General features: G+C 40.9%; 1 protein-coding gene across 3 annotated transcripts in view; it reads right to left on the reverse strand.

Annotated features, from left to right (window-relative positions):
* Nucleotides 1-9661: 9661 nt before the first annotated feature.
* Nucleotides 9662-16772, reverse strand: part of LOC101429250 (zinc finger protein 1 homolog) — a 43251-nt gene continuing 36140 nt past the window's right edge. For all 3 annotated transcript variants that reach the window (XM_071209062.1, XM_058279693.2, XM_012528198.4), the window contains 2 exons: nt 13484-13610; nt 9662-11831 (listed from right to left, as the gene is read on the reverse strand). In XM_071209062.1, coding sequence (XP_071065163.1) covers nt 10501-11831; nt 13484-13610 — 1458 coding nt within the window. In that variant the 3' untranslated portion in view covers nt 9662-10500. The remainder of the gene's footprint in view (nt 11832-13483; nt 13611-16772) is intronic.

Here is a 16772-nt window from a genome sequence, read left to right on the forward strand (position 1 = left end):
CTCTTAGTCCTAGTCTTTCTTTTCCATTGGTTAGAACACATTGTAAAAATGCCTGTCTCCCTCTCTCATTCCATTTGCAGTGGTGCTGTTCATACAGAACAGGCAGGGGAAATAAATGCTTGATTCTTTTCCCTTTACTGGTTTTCAAGATCATGAGTTTACTCCGCTACCATTCCCCAAAGGTGACCCAACTTTTAGTTTTCTTTTTTAGAATCATTAGGAATTCCTGGATTTAAGAACATTCGAGCATTTCAATTAATTGTAATTAGTGTCCTTATTGAAAGTCAAACAATGTGTCCCCCTCTGACCAATGGGAGCTTCTTCAAGTTGGCTCCTAAGACATTTTAACAAGACCCATGTGGGCTTTAAGAGCTTCCTGGCCTTGGGCATGACAAGTTGGCGCAGGCCTGGGATCAGCTACATTTTCAAAATTCCCTTTTGGCTGAAAAAGGTACTTCAAGACCAGTCTGGGTACTGGGGATGCCCATGGCTATTGTATTGGTCACTGTTTCTAGGCCTTTCAATGTACACAGTGAAGCAGTATTTAAAAACAAAATACCTCAAGAATTCATAATTGATACTTCCAATTCAAATCCACAACTTGAGGGTTTCTATTCACTGCCAATTTAGTTGTATGTTTGCACCTTTTTTTCTTCGATATCAAGAATGTTCATCCTTGTACTAATCCCAAGTACGTGAGGAATGAGAGCATTAGGATATCCTACAGTTAGTTACTTGCTTTTCCTACATTACACACATTTGGAGGATCACAATACTATCATCACCAATGTAATTATTGAAAACAGCCATTTTAAAAGATATTTGCTCTCCCCATTTAAAACTGGTTGTTCTGACATCTCCATTGTCAGAGTTTATAGCCATTAGATATGATGAATTCTCCTTTACCCCTCAGGGAGTCTTAGATTGACAAGGGATTGTACATCTGAGGCTCACCACCAGTCCTCAGGTACATGTCTCGGCCATCATTTCGGTGTCTGAAGGTCATTCTCTGGTAGATGCCTAAGAAAGGGCTCACAAGAATCTGTTTCCTGAGATCTTACAGGCTGACAGCAGTTCAGGCCATTTATACTTGAAATTAAGTTTGTAGTCAGAATCTGCTAGTGTTTCCTCATTGAGAATGTGTGTGGCAGAAATTTTTCTTTTTTAAAACTAGATAGTCCTTGCCAGGTTAAGGAACTTCTTTTCTATTCTTAATATAAAAGTTTTTATAATGGTTTTATATTCCATATTTCAAAATCTTTGTCCTCATGTTAATGAGATAAGATACACATACAAATTTTCTGTTTTTGAACTATGCTTATAGTTCAGGTGAATTATCTTTTTCATACACTGTTAAATTGCATTTTATAATTTTTTATACGTTCATAAGTGACATGGCTTTTTTTTTTTTTTAATAACTTATTTCTGCTTTTTACAAGTTTGAGATGAGCTATCCTTTAAAGTCTAGTCATTCTTGCCTGGAAAATACCAACAGGGCGCCTGTGAGGCTGAGATGCAGTCCTGGGGTAAGTTTGCCACCTGGTGGCCAAAATGAAAATGGCATGGCTGTGTCTCCCCTTCAACTTCGCCTAGCCCAGTGCTGCCCAAAAAAAATTGAGTCAAAAATGAAATTTTAAATTATATAGTAGCCTGCTAAAAATGTAAAATGAAACAGGTAACTGATTTTAATCATATATCTTACTTACCCCAACATATACAAAAATGTTTTCAACATGCAATCAATGTTTTAAAATTGTATTTTACATTCTTTTTCTCATATAAGCCTTGAAATCAGGATGTATTTTGCACTTACAGCACACCCCAATTTGGATGGTAAAATTTTCATCAGAAACACCTGATCTGTATTTAAATTGTATAGACTTTATAGCTAAAATAGTTAATCCACACATCCACGTTGTTCTAAATATACATCTCAGTCTCTGCCTCCTCAACTCAAGGGAGCAGCCTCTGCTCAGATCTGGGCTCCAGTCCCTTCCTCTCTCCATTTCCCCGAGACAGATCATCCTGTCCACATGTGCTGCCCCTCCTTTTCTCACTTCCACTAATGGCCTCACCAACCCCAGGGACACAGGCCTCCAATAACTCCATCTTCTCACATCTGGCATCAACCAGAGAGAAGGTGCAGCAGCCCTACCCCAGACAACCTGCATAATTCCTCTAAATGTGTCTGTGGCGAACGGAATTCCAGAGTTTTGAAGCAGGGATGGGTACTTCTCAGGCGACTGGGACTGTAGGCAGGTGCAGTGGGGCAAACATCAGAAGACACTAGGAATAGTGAACTAGGAAAGCAGAAGGAACTCAAGTGGCTAAGGATCCTTGCACGTGATTTCCTACTACTTGCCAACAATAAGAAACAGAAACAATTACTTGGTTTGCTGGCAGCAAATGAAACAGGTGTTATGAACTAGCAGAAATTCACCTCTGAGGCATCAATGTGGGTTTCTGCTGCCAGGCCACTAGACCCAAATTCTCTTCAAGCTCATTTTTTTTTTTTTTTAAACTTCTGATCTACATAGATATCTTCATGCTATTAGATCTTTTAAAAAAGAAGCAAATCAGATCATGCTATTTGTGACAGAATTATGTACCTCAACAAAAGGCAGGTTCTTAACCTGTGTTCCTGTAGGTGTGAATTTATCTGTAATTAGGACAGTCTGAAGATGTTTTCATTAATTAAGGTGTGGCCAACTGTATGAGGTGGGGTTTAGTCCATATAACCCAAAGCCTTATAAAGAGAAGGCCCCAGGAAGGTGAGAGATGCCAGACGCAGCAAGTCAGAGGAAACCTGAAGAGCACACAAAGGAGAGGTGGCCACACGATGAGAGACAGCGGGGCCAGCCAAGGAACCAAGGATTGCTGCAAGCCAGCAGCAGGACCCTACAGAGTCCAGGGAGAAAGCATGGTCTTGCAGTGTCCCTGATGTTAGGTTTTTAGCCTCCACAACCATAAGACAGTAACTTCCTGTGGTAAATCCAGCCAGTCAGTGGTAACTGTCCTACCAGTCTGACAAACCAAACCAAGAGACTCTTCCTTATTTATTTTTATTTTTTAAAAAAGATTTATTTATTTATTTAATCCCCCCCTCCCCTGGTTGTCTGTTCTCGGCGTCTATTTGCTGTGTCTTGTTTCTTTGTCCGCTTCTGTTGTTGTCAGCGGCACAGGAAGTGTGGGCGGCACCATTCCTGGGCAGGCTACACTTTCTTTCGCGCTGGGCGGCTCTCATTACGGGTGCACTCCTTGCGCGTGGGGCTCCCCTACACGGGGGACACCCCTGCGTGGCAAGGCACTCCTTGCGTGCATCAGCACTGCGCACGGGCCAGCTCCACACCAGCCAAGGAGGCCTGGGGTTTGAACCGCGGACCTCCCATGTGGTAGATGGACGCCCCAACCACTGGGCCAAGTCCGTTTCCCTCTTCCTTATTTAAAAACCCAGCATGGCTCCACATTTTTCTCACAGGGGTAGGCCTAGTCTTTACCTGTCTTTCCAGCCTCATCGCATAGCCCCGTCCTCTGCCCAGACTCTGTACCTGCTGCTGGGATGCAGTGCCATCTTCTCACAGGTAGGCCTTCACACCTGATGCTTCCTCTGCTGGCAATGTCCTCACCCATCCTCCTGAGTTGACTCTGCTGGCTTCCCCCAAGAAAGCCCTTTGTGAACAGCAAGACAGGGCCCAGGCCAATCCTTCTTGGCTGTCTGGTTCAGGACCTCATGGGGATTGCTCCCATTGTTCTCCAGTAACGTCAATTCTTCAATACCTCTCCCGGCGTTCTTTGCTTTGAGAGGACAGCCAAAATCATACACCACAGAACAGCTATGAAAGAGCCGGAAAACAGCAGACAGCCACTTCCTAGCATAATTAAGAGGGTCTGCATTATATCTTGCTATGTTAGCTACTGTGAATTATTTAACTGTGTCCTTTTTAATGGATTATGAATTGTTTTAGTATGAGTGTTAACTGAGGCACTAAGGATTGCATAAAAATGTCTCCATTGGATTTAATGGTATTTTTGACTTATGAAGGGTTCTTCAGGTACAAACTACCCAGGTGCGGCAGGTGAAAGAATGAAGATGAGAAAAACACAGCACACAGCATGGCACAAAGTAGCTCATTATCTTTCAACTTGTTTAATACTTGATATATCTAGAATTAAGATGTGTACATATATATACATATCAGATTGTATGGTTATATATATATCATGATGTCTATATACATTGTTATATGTATATTTTAAGACTGAGAGGACATCACTTGGTACTCATTTTATTTTTTTAACTACTTGGAAACAAATTTTTAAAATTTTACTAAAAAAAAAAAAAAATTTTATTTCTCCACCCTCTTGTTGTTTGCACTCAGTGTCTGCTATGTCTGCTTGTCTTCTTTTTAGGAGGCACCAGAAACCAAATCCAGGACGTCCCATGTGGGAGGGAGGTGCCCCATCACTTGAGCCACCTCCGCTCCCAGAAAGGAACTTTTAAAATGTAGAAGTCACATTTAACTACTATTCTATTTAAAATTTTACAAAATTTAAAGTAATTAAATCAAATGATAATAAACCCTCCCCCCTCCCACTGTTAAGGTTTGGTGCAGCTCCTTCCTGAGTTTTGCCTAAGTTGACCCATCTATCTCCATGTATGCATATAAACACATCTGATCCTATAAAAATGGAAACATGCCACACATATCACTGCCAAGTTCTTCTGTATTATTTTTAAATTTCAGGCCTCCAGAAAAGTGGAAAGTATATAATGAACACCTATATACACCCTCATCTAGATTCTCCAATTGATAATATCTTGCTGCATTTTTGTTATCTTACACACATTTTGAAACTTACTTTTTTCCCCTAATTAGAAAAGTTGCAGGTTTACCGAAAAATCATGGAGAATATACAGTTCTCGTAAGCTCTTACTCCTCTGACCCCATTATGAACACACTGCATTAGTGTAGTACTTTTGGTAAACTTCTATCAGAGAGATTTTTCCAGTTCTACACCATTACTCTGACCACTCCCCCTTTGGACAGCGCTGTGGTAATTCCAGCACATGGGATGAACCATAATTTAGTCAAACATTGTTCTAATGGCCTACTGCATAGATCAAGAGGGAGCCCCAAGTGCTTGGAGTAAGCTGCACCCCTGGCTTCCACACTTCCATTATAAGGAGTCAAGAGGGGCCCCCAGAATTCGAGAGTGCTCCTGGCAAGACCCTTCTCCCTCCTTCCCAATGCTCCCAGCCACTCTCCCCCTCAGACACTGGCAGCCTTGATCTCATTACTACCTTTACTACTCAACCACCACAAGAAGCCCAGCCTCCCCAGGTCACTTCCTGGCTCACCGGCCATTCTAAACTTCCCCCTGGCTCTGCATATCTCCTTTCTGGGTCCATCTCTCACTCCTCCTTCCACTGTGCCTCAGGTTCTTGCAGTCAGTTATTCTCAATGACCTCAACATTCCCTTTACAGTGACTGCAGGCTGGATCTCTGCTGAAGACAGCTGCACCCCAATCCCTAGGTGTGGCTGTCTTCTCTCCTTCACCCCTCAATTGGACTTGGGAGTGAGGAGGTGTCTGGGCTGCTTTCAGACCTCTCTCGTGTGCGGTACCAACGGTTGGGGATTGAAACCAGGACCATGTATGTGAGAAGCCGGCACTCAACCACCAAGCCACTCAGCTCCCCTGAGTTGTATTTTTCGTTCTGTTTTGTTTTTTTTTGTATTTTCTAGGAGGCACCAGGAACCAAACTCGGGACCCATGTGGGAAGAAGGTGCCCAATTGCTCTAGCCACATCACTCCCCCAGATCACTTTTTTTTTTTAAAGGTTTATTTATTTCTATCTCCTTCTCTCCCGCCACCCCTGCCGCAGTTGTCTGTTCTCTGTGTCCATTTGCTGCATGTTCTTTTCTTGTCTGCTTCTGTTGTGGTCAGTGGCACGGGAATCTGTGTTTCTTTTTGTTGCATCATCTTGCTGCATCAAGTATCCGTGTATGCGGTGCCATTCCTGGGCAGGCCACACTTTCTTTCATGCTGGGCGGCTCTCCTTAGGGGGCGCACTCCTTGCGCGTGGGGCTCCCCTAGCAGGGGACAACCCTGCGTGGCAGGGCAGCCCCTGCGTGCACCAGAACTGCACATAGGCCAGCTCCACATGGGTCAAGGAGGCCCGGGGTTTGAACCATGGACCTCCCATGTGTCAGGCAGATACCCTATCCATTGGGCCAAGTCCGCTTTCCCAGATCACTCTTTTCATCCTATCTGAAACCCCACAGCTTTGAAGCTCAGGTCTTCAGACCCTACTACCCACTATTCTCAATGCAGTCACCTTCTGGTCCCTGGCTCATTTTTCCTTGAAGATTTTACTTCCCATTCATTCTCTAACACCATCACTATCTAAATTCCTGGTGATTTTAATTTGTAGGTGATTTTTTTCAAACTTAGTGTCTCAGTTCCATGAACATCTCTTTTCCAATAACAATGTCCTCTTCCCTCCTTCACTTTCAGACACATCAATCTTCTTATTACTAGGAATAACTATTCATAATCCCACATGCAACCACATTCTCTTTTCATTTCTGTTCATACCCCCCAGTGTCCCAGATATCTGGGGGTATCTGAACTAGTGAATGGCCTTGGAAGATATAGTGTCTCCCTCCAGATCAGAGCAGACTTGTTTCTGGCCTCTTATGGTAAAGGTGATGTCTTCCTCGGGTACAAAAGTCAGGTAGTTCTGCTTGCAGCCCATTATAAAAGATTCGGGTTCACTAAACTTGGAGCTCTTCTCCTGGACTGCAACCCATTGCCTGTTGGCATCATGTGGTCCTCAAAGGGACACTGCCTGGGAACAGGCCTTGGGGAGCAGGAACAAAAGAACGATGATTCCCTGGCTACTGCTATTTCTAGGAGGAAGAAAAGACTACAGATATACTTCCTGGTCAATACCACTAGCCTGATCACTCACTCTCTTGGTTCTTCTGCCAGCATCTGTAACCTGTGACAGATTAGGTTTGCCACCCCCCGTTCCCCCACCCACCTGGAAACAGTCTTTACGTTTGGCTGTCAGGACACCACCCTTTGCTGGGTTCCAACCTGACCATCTGCTTGCTGCTTCTTCATTCCCTTTGCCGTTTCTTCCCTTTCCTTCTAAACACTGTGGTGAGTCCAATGGACTCACGCCTTGACAGTCTTTATACTCTTTCCCGAGGTGATCTCACCTAGTTTTATGGCTTACAGTACCATCCACGTAATGAATGCTAAATTTCTATCTCCCCTGCAATTCAGTTTTCGATACCTTTCCTACCTCCAAACACATAAGGCTCCCGTGAGAGAAAAGCATTGTCACTGGAGACGATGATAGGGGAAGCAGGGTCTTCCTGGGAAAGGCTAAGGTTGGTTGCAAGGTTAAGAACATGAGACTGAACATTATTTTTATTGTTCTGTTTTTCTTTTGGGTCCACTGTCCACCATATTCAGCCTTACTTAATCCAGAAGGACTGCATCACCTGGGCATCTGGTTGGATTCAGTCAAAGGGAAGAACCTGCAGGGGAATGTGAGAGCAAAGGGAGACAGAGGCTTTCCTTCCACTCCCCTCCTGGCTTTGGTTCTGTGTTTCTTGCAGCAGTTGCATCTCTCTAGGGCTGCAGTGTCCACTCAGAAGACCCTCCTCCGAGGTTCAGCTCTTACTGGGTTCCTTTCCTCCCTCTGTCCCTTAGTCCCAAGAGACAACAGCTTCTTGCTGTTGCCAGTCTCTGGGTGTCTTACCATCCCTTGTTTGGTCTCTAAACCTTTTCTCACCTTTCTAAGTAATCCGTAGTCACTTCTTCTGAACAATATGGGGCTAATTCAGTTTTCTATTCAAACTCTCACTGATACAGCTGATGAGCTCCAGATATCACAATGGAAGGAATCTGTTCTCCAGGCCCATAAAGTCATACACAAATACACACATATATAAGGTTTTTAGATCTTTCTTATAGAAAAAACGTACACACGTACTACTCTCTCTCCCCTCACTTTCTTCACTTCACCTGGAGGAGTATGCAAGCACATTCTTTTCAATGGATTACCATCCAGCCATGGTTGGTTTTTACCACAATACATTTGGCCATTACCTTGATGATGGTCCTTTATTTCGTTTCCATTTTTTTGGTCCTTACCAAAAAAAACACATCACTGTATACCAATAAACAGGCAATCTTAGGTACTGGGAATTTATTGTTTGCTTAGGGATGGATTCCCAGGAATAACACTCCTGGGTTGAAAAATGTATATATTCTTAATATAAAAGAGTTGAAAACAACAAAAAAATATAGACAAAAAAATCCACATGAACATAAGTAAAAAACCAAAACCAAAACCAAAAATTATTATAACAAAATAGTCACAATGATGTCCAAGGAGGTTGTCACAATTTTCATTTCCAAGAACAGCATATGAACTGAACCATTGCCTCTGCTTCCTTACCATTAGCAGGGAAGATGACAACTTAGAAAGATCAAGATAATTGGACTATGGAAGTTCTGATAAATTTGCTAAGAAGTCATTCATACCTATGTATATGCAGTCACAGCACAGCAATGATCTTTCAAAATAGCTAACAAAAGAAAAAAGGACACTTATGGCTGTTGTTTAAAATTCTAAGGTGGCGGACTTGGCCCAGTGGGTAGGGCATCCATCTACCACATGGTAGGTCTGCGGTTCAAACCCCGGGCCTCCTTGACTGTGTGGAGCTGGTCCATGTACAGTGCTGATGCACACAAGGAGTGCCCTGCCACACAGGGGTATCCCCGCATAGGGGAGCCCCACGTGCAAGGAGTGCACCCCTAAGGAGAACCATCCAGCGTGAAACAAAGTGCAGCCTGCCCAGGAATGGTGCCACACACACGGAGAGCTGACACAACATGATGCAACAAAAAGAAACACAGATTCCCGTGCCACTGACAACAGAAGCGGACAAAGAAGACACAGCAAATAGACACAAAGAAGAGACAACCAGGTTGGGGGGGGTGGGGGGGAAGGGGAGATAAATAAATAAATAAATAAATAAATCTTTAAAAAAAATTCTAATATATGACCTGTGAATGACAGAGAAAGCCTGAACTCTAAACATGGAATCAAGACTAAAATGGTATATCTACTTATGCAAAGGAAAATAAATGTTTTCATGTTAATCATCAAAGAACATATGGAGAGACTACTGAAAAATCTAACTTAGAAAATATTTGCTTTTGTGAATTTTTAAAGGAAAGATATAATTTTTCGTAAATTAGGTCCCAATGGAAATGTTTTAGGGTGATAAGAGTGAAACTCAATATAGTAGAATTACCTCTTTAAACAATTTCATTTTTAAAATGGATTGTGTGCATTGATATTTAAAAAATAATTTTAAAGAAAACAGACCTCTCTAGACAGTTTCTCAGAATAAAATAAATTATCCTCTAAAGTCTCTGAAGTGTAACTAACAGCTGTAAACTACAAAATCATCTTAACATTTTTTGCAACATGATCCCTAAAATATTAAGAGAAACAGGACAACACACAAATAAAAATACAGGTGGTTTCTGGGTTATGAAATATTTTGGCAATACACATACAATTGTATATAAATACCCCTGTGAAAAACAACAAGAGCACAATGGATGCGGATATTCTGTTTATACAACATAATTTTATTCTTGGTGTACATTGTGTAACACAGACCACATATGCCTCTATTCATTCTCGGAATCTCCTCTTAATTGTGTGTATATGTAAATAATGCTTCTACAAAATCATCACCAAACACAGAGGCAGGTTAAAACTTTAACAACACTGTGTTCTATTTATTGAACAGTTAGCTCAGCAAACATGGCCATGCCAACTTATGTGTGCCAGCAAGCAGTGGGAGAAAAGATACGCTACATACTACTTTAAAATGGTTAACATATTTCATATTTTATTTGGAATGCACGCTGGATTGCAAAAGTACTGAAAACCACACATGATGTTTAGTATGGAAAATCTTCTTTGATGCATCCTAATTATCACAGAGGACAAGCATTTCAAACTTCCAGTGACTGTGTTCAATTCACATGTGCAGATCTAAAACATAACTATTTGTTTCTTATGGCATAATCCTAGACATAATCACTACATATTTTGGATACCATTTATATATCCTGGATACTGCTACCTGGAAAATTCAATTCATCCAAACTTTTAAAAGGCTCACTGTAATATAGCTAGCCAAGCATGTCTATACACAACTGGATATATTCTGAAATGTATTCATTAGCTGGGTATCCTTTCTAACTTGCAGTACAATATTGTTCTTACGGGATTCTATTTTTGTTGTTGTTGTTCTTAGGGATCATATTAACACACTTCTAAGTTGATAGATTGTACCTCAGTATGAATCCCCATATTTTTTAAGTTCCTTCATGAGGTTTCTACCCCTGGAGAAGGGTTCTTGTGGACAAGTTTCCCAGAGCCCAACCTTGTTGCAGTCTCAGGGTTTATCACCTAAATGAACTCTCTGATGGACACTGAGGCGGGACTTCCTGCTGAAGGCCTTCCCACATTCAGAACACTCATATGGTTTCTCTCCTGTATGAATTCGCACGTGCAGTCTAAGTGTTGACCTCTGGCTGAAAGTTTTCCCACATTCAGTACATTCATAGGGTTTCTCTCCTGTATGAGTTCTCATATGTTTAATGAGCTGTGAGTTCCGGATAAAAGGTTTTCCACATTCACTGCACTTGTAGCGTTTCTCCCCCGTGTGAATTTTCTGATGTATAATGAGGTTCGATTTCTTGAAGAAGGTTTTTGCACATTCATTACACTCATAGGGCCGCTCTCCTGTATGAATTCTCTGATGTGTAGTGAGTTCAAACTTCTGGGCAAATGTCTTGCCACATTCACTGCATTCATAGGGCTTCTTCTCCATATGTGCTCTCTGGTGTACAATCAGGTTTGACTGGTGGGTGAAAGCTTTTCCACATTCAGGACATTCAAAGGGTTTCTCCCCCGTATGAATTCTCTTATGTTTAGTGAGGTTTGCCTTATGTGAGAAGGTTTTCTTACATACATGACACTCATAGGGCTGCTCTCCTGTATGAATTCTCTGATGTTTAGTGAGTTCAAACTTCTGGGCAAATGTCTTGCCACATTCAGTGCATTCATAGGGCTTCTTCTTCATATGTGCTCTCTGGTGTACAATTAGGTTTGACTGGTGGGTGAAAGCTTTTCCACATTCAGGACATTCAAAGGGTTTCTCCCCAGTATGAATTCTCTGATGTTTAGTGAGGTTTGCCTTATGTGAGAAGGTTTTCTTACATACACTACATTCATAGGGTTTTTCTCCAGTATGTATTCTCTTATGACAGATGAGGAGTGACTTAAAGCTGAAGGCCTTGTCACAGTAATTACAAATTAAAGGTTGAACCAAATTTCTAATTTTCTGATGCTGAAAAATGGTTTCTTTACAGCCAAGAACTTTTCTACTTTTATTATATTCAGAGTATTCCACTCCAGTATGCTTCTTCTCTTCCTTCAGATAGAGAAGTGCTTTCTCAAATCCGTTAAACTCATCAGCTTTCTTTTTTGCATAACTTTTATTACTATTAAGTAAGTCTGAATTATATTTCAACATTTGTACATACAAGTCGTATACATAGGGTACTTGTCTTAAAGAAGCAAAGTCTGTGCTCTGATTAAATATTTTTCCAAAGAGAATACCTCTTTTCTCAATTGAGGTTTGGTTTTTGAGGATTATGAACTGCCTTGCAGGCTCATTTGGGTTTCCATGGTCCTTCTCCATCTGGTCATCAGCCTTCCACACTTTGAGGAAAGACCACAAGGAAAAGACATTGTCAATCCCTTCACTTTAATATTACAGAATGGGAAGTCATCATACATGTTCTACTGAAGAACTGACTTTTTCACATGGGACCCAATCTCCCAGTATCTTAAAAATCTTCCGCTCCCCCCCCCCAAAAATAAAATTGGTGGAAACCAACAATAGATACATGTAGCATCATCAGATCAAAATTATCTGAAAAAGTGGGTAGAGAAAGTGAAAGAAACACCAAGGGCAGTAAACAGGGCACAAATGATGTGGGAAGGCTGGCATTTCCAGGAGATTCATAGCGTCCTCAAGGCTACCTACCACAGACTCCAAGAAAATAAGGAAAGAGGTTAGGAGAAATTACCTAGACAGATCTGAGTTTAGCTACGAACAACTTGGCCCTAAATTACTGGGGAAGGAGAAAGACTAGCCTACATGCTTCTTTGCTCTTTCCTGCTTCTTTTCCCACAACTTGTTTTTACCAAAATCACATCTAAAAGCAGCATTTCTCACAGGTCTACAGAGACAATCCTATTGGAGAGCTCCATATCTTTAAAGTAAGATCTTCTGCTAGTGAATGGCAAGCTCTGGGAACTCATATGCCCTTTAGGAAATGCAAAATAAATCCAAGGGCAAGTCATTCTTGCTGCTGTTGTTGCTACTGGTTTTTCTGCTTTTCCCTCTATTGAAATTGTAGAAGAATGGCATGCTTTCCCAACTTATCCTATTTTTCTTCTTTTACTATAGATAACATCTCTGTAGACTAGCCTTGCCCCTGCTTTCACACGTGGTTTTATTTGAAGAGATCTTGAGAATCAAATTACCCAGCTTTGACCAGGAGCTTTAAAACCTTTATTTTCATCTCTGTATTACTGCTTGTTCCTGATACTTCGATCCTGCTGCCATCTGTGTCCAGGACAATAATATCACTCTTGTATTTAAAAAACTCTGTATCTTCCCTTAGGCTGCCACAATGACCACAATTCTGTGCACTGAATTATAACAGTCACCATTCTGGCAAATTCAGAACATGAAAGAAAGAGCAAGTAATCACAACAGAAATGTTTAAGGTGTGTTAGGTGATTATCAGATTCAAGCCTCAAGTGTGAGAGGCAAATATCTACAAATGTTAGGGTGGAAGAGAAAGACTTCTGGAGGTATGATTCAGACATCTGAGGTGTACAGGCTTTTCAGCCATCTCTGAAGGTTTAGAGAGTTGAAAAGTGGATTCCTGAAAAATATTTCAAAGGTACCAACCCATTTGCAGTCTCTGGGCTATTACTTTCACTGGCTTCTGTCTATCTGAGTCTCCCCCTCTTCCTCTATCTCTTTCTTGGAAAGCTCTAATTGGCCATTCTACTTCTGCTATCCACAGCTCTTCTCACTGCGCCAATGGGAAAATCACATCTGGTTTGATAATATCAGAAAACTTGCTAAAGGGACTTAGCTCCAACTGGTTGGACTTCAGAGACCCTGAAAATAAAGAAGGTAAAACTTCAGGGGCTGGATCATCTCTTAGCTGGGATGCCTGGAGCTCAAGGACTAATCCATTTAGTAATTCACAAGTCCATTAACTTTTGGTAATCAAGAAAGGATGTGAATGTTATCAGGTAAACACTGAGTTACACTTGAAAGCTATCCTTACCCACTGAAAGCAAGTTGCTGTAATTCTCCAGCATCACATCCATGTACAGGATCCTCTGAGAAGGGTCCAGTTGCTCCCATTCCTCCTGAGTGAAGTCCACAGTCACATCCGTGAACGAAACCGATCCCTGAAATGGCATATTGCTATTCATTCTGAAATGATCAGCATTTTGTGATGTGGAAAGGATATCTGAAAACTTATTCTTACCACATTGTTGTAAAAGAGGCAGTGAACATGAAAATTTATAGAAGACCCAACTGTACATCTTGTTACTATGCTTTGTCATGTCTCCAAGGTCATTTTTAGAAACAGTTAAAAACTTTTATTCCAATTCCCCTGCCTTTGCACTGTCATGTTTGATGGGTATTCAAGACTAATAAAACACCTTGTATACTCTCAAGATGTGTATAGGGAGACAAGCACATAAACATAAATATGTAATAAGTTGCTACCAGCGGGGTGATGAATCTCATGTAAGGTTAAAAGTAAAACTGCAAAGGAAGGAGTGTTATCAAATTAGCCTTATTTTTTGTGGTATAAATGAGACAATATTAAAAAGGAAATGAAAGCTTTGAATATTTAAAGGCAAATACGGGAAGCGTATTTGGCTCAATTGACAGAGCACCCACCTATCACCTGGGAGGCCCAGGGTTCAAATCTAAGCCTCCTCATCCGTGTGGTGAGCTGGCCTATGTGCAGTGCTGATGCATACAGGGGTGTCCCCCACATAGGGGTGCCCCACACGCAAGGAGTGCACTCCATAAAGAAAGCTGTCCCACACAACCAAAGTGTAGCCTGCCCAGGAGTGGCGCCGAACACATGGAGAACTGATGTAGCAAGATGACACAACAAAAAGAGACACAAATTCCTGGTGCTGCTGACAAGAATACAAGGGGATACAGAAGACACAGTGAATGGACACAGAGAGCAGACAACTGGGGCGTGGGGGAAAGGGAGAGAAATAAATAAAAATGAATCTAAAATAAATAAATAAATAGAGGCAAATATTTGGTACAAATCAAAATCTTTCCACTATGGCGAAGCCATTAAAATGGCAGAAAAGATATTTTAATAATATATAGACAGGTTGAACAGCAGATGAGACACAAATGAAGAAATGATGAGCAAACTGAAGATAGGGCAGTACAGTTAAGAACAAAGGATGGGAAATAAATAAAAAATCCTAAGAGACACGAGACAAGTCAAAAAGTCTAATATCTTCACAAGTGTAGTCCCAGAAGGAGAGGTAAGAGTGGAGCAAAGGCAATATTTGAAGAGATGATAGCTGAGGATATATTCTGACAGATCAAAAGAGAACAAAGGGATCAAGAATTAGTAATCAAAATAAATCAAAATGGGATAAATGGTTGTTAAAAACTAAACTCTCAATTTTTTTTAACAGAGACAAACTTTTATGAGAGGCAATATTAACATGATGCCTAAAATAAAAAAGTCCAGAAAAGCTGATACCAGGAACATTAATAATTAGTTAAAACAGAATTCCAGAAATATGAGAGAGCATGCTAAGGAGGACAGACCCTAATAAAGAAATATGATTGGGGAGCAGGGTGGAGTGGAGGTTAAGCACCTGCTTCCCACATACAACATTCTGGGCTCAATCCCTCCCCGGTACCAAAAAAAAAAAAAAAGAGAGAGAGACTAAAGAGTAAGATACATAACTTAAAGAAGCAAATAAACCAAATATTATCTACTACTGGATGGTGTTGGTAGTTAGTAGATTGAACCATATTCAAACTGCTGACACAAATGTTTTGACCTACAAAAATGGAAATTTCATCTCTCTCAACCTAATAATCTTTTGTTTAATGTGCCTTTGTCACATTTCTCCAAGTCAAAAAAAGGTAAGAAAAAAAATTCTTATGACCTACCAACTACCAGGCCAAAAGGCAGAAAAAAGCCACAATCATCAGGAAATTTCAGAACACTGGTATAGGATTTGCACCTATAATCAGTTAACTGCACCTGTAATCAACAAAGGAATTTGCCCTCAGCAATGTGGGTTATCTCATCCTATCAGATGGAGGACTTAAAAGCCTGAGTTGAGGGTTGCAGGTCAGAAGAATTTCTGCCTAAACTTCAACATTTCCTCTTGCTGAAATTTCCTATCAGCCAACTTCCCCTGGCAAATCTGGACTAAGGACTTCAACATCACCTTTACTGGACTTTCCAGCTTGCAGACTGCTCTACTGAGTTCAGACTTGCCAGTCACCATGGTCACATGAGCCAATTCCTTACAATAAATCTCTTTATTCATATGTATGCACACCATTGGTTCTGTTTCTCTATAAAAACTGACTAATAAACAGAGTATAAACAAAAAAGACTGAGTTTTAAGAGAGTACAAAATAGGTTACATTCCGATAAAATAGAAGGCCTTTAGATTTCTTGATTACAACACTAAAAAACAATGACTTCAGGATTCTGAGAAGAAAACAACCATTAAAAGTTGGACAAAATAAATAAAACAACCATTTGCAGGCAATGGAGAACAACCACTGTAGGGCTATAAGCATTGAAAGAAAACCTGTACGTAGTTGTGCCTCACACTCACAATGATGCTGGAAGTGCTGAAGGAAAAATTACCAATCTTGAATTTTATATCCAGCAAAGATGTCCCTAAAGATATTTTCTAAACCACTGCACAGAGAAAAAGCACAAACAGAAAGTGCAAGTGTTGCTACACGGAATAAAAGCTGGCATTTGGAGATACAAAGCAATTGGGATTTGGGGATCAGGGTAACAGAAATAAGGAATCCATGGTGTAGGAGCTCTAAACATCTGCATGAAAACTCATCTCAGGACTTTGGCTGACTCCTAATATGTAGAGCTAGAGGTGAAGACTCTAAGAGAATTAGCAGAGGACAACAACTGCAAATCTGAAAATTAAGCAGAGATTTGAAAGGCTGCACAGTGCTGGCAAGACACTGCAGTTGGGGCTCTACCAGGGTTGAGACTCTGGAGAACAGCTGAGGTGTCAGAAAGGTCATGCCCTAGAAGTAAGGGCCTATGATATGCCATAACTCAAGTATCCCCTACTAGCAAATTCTAAAACTAAGCCTCAGCAGGATCAGACTGATCTTAACTAACAGAACAATACTTAACATTCTTTTAGAGAGAACTATGTAGCATATAAGACGTTAAGCACACAAATTAAAATTATTAAACATGTAAAAAAGAATAGGTGAAGTGACCAATAATCAAAAAGATAAAAATTCAAAACAAGCAGATATAGATAACCCATGTATCAGAGCTAGCCAGCAGACTCTAG

The sequence above is a fragment of the Dasypus novemcinctus genome, chromosome 18 (genome assembly GCF_030445035.2).
Source record: "Dasypus novemcinctus isolate mDasNov1 chromosome 18, mDasNov1.1.hap2, whole genome shotgun sequence".
Classification (NCBI taxonomy): Eukaryota; Metazoa; Chordata; class Mammalia; order Cingulata; family Dasypodidae; genus Dasypus; species Dasypus novemcinctus.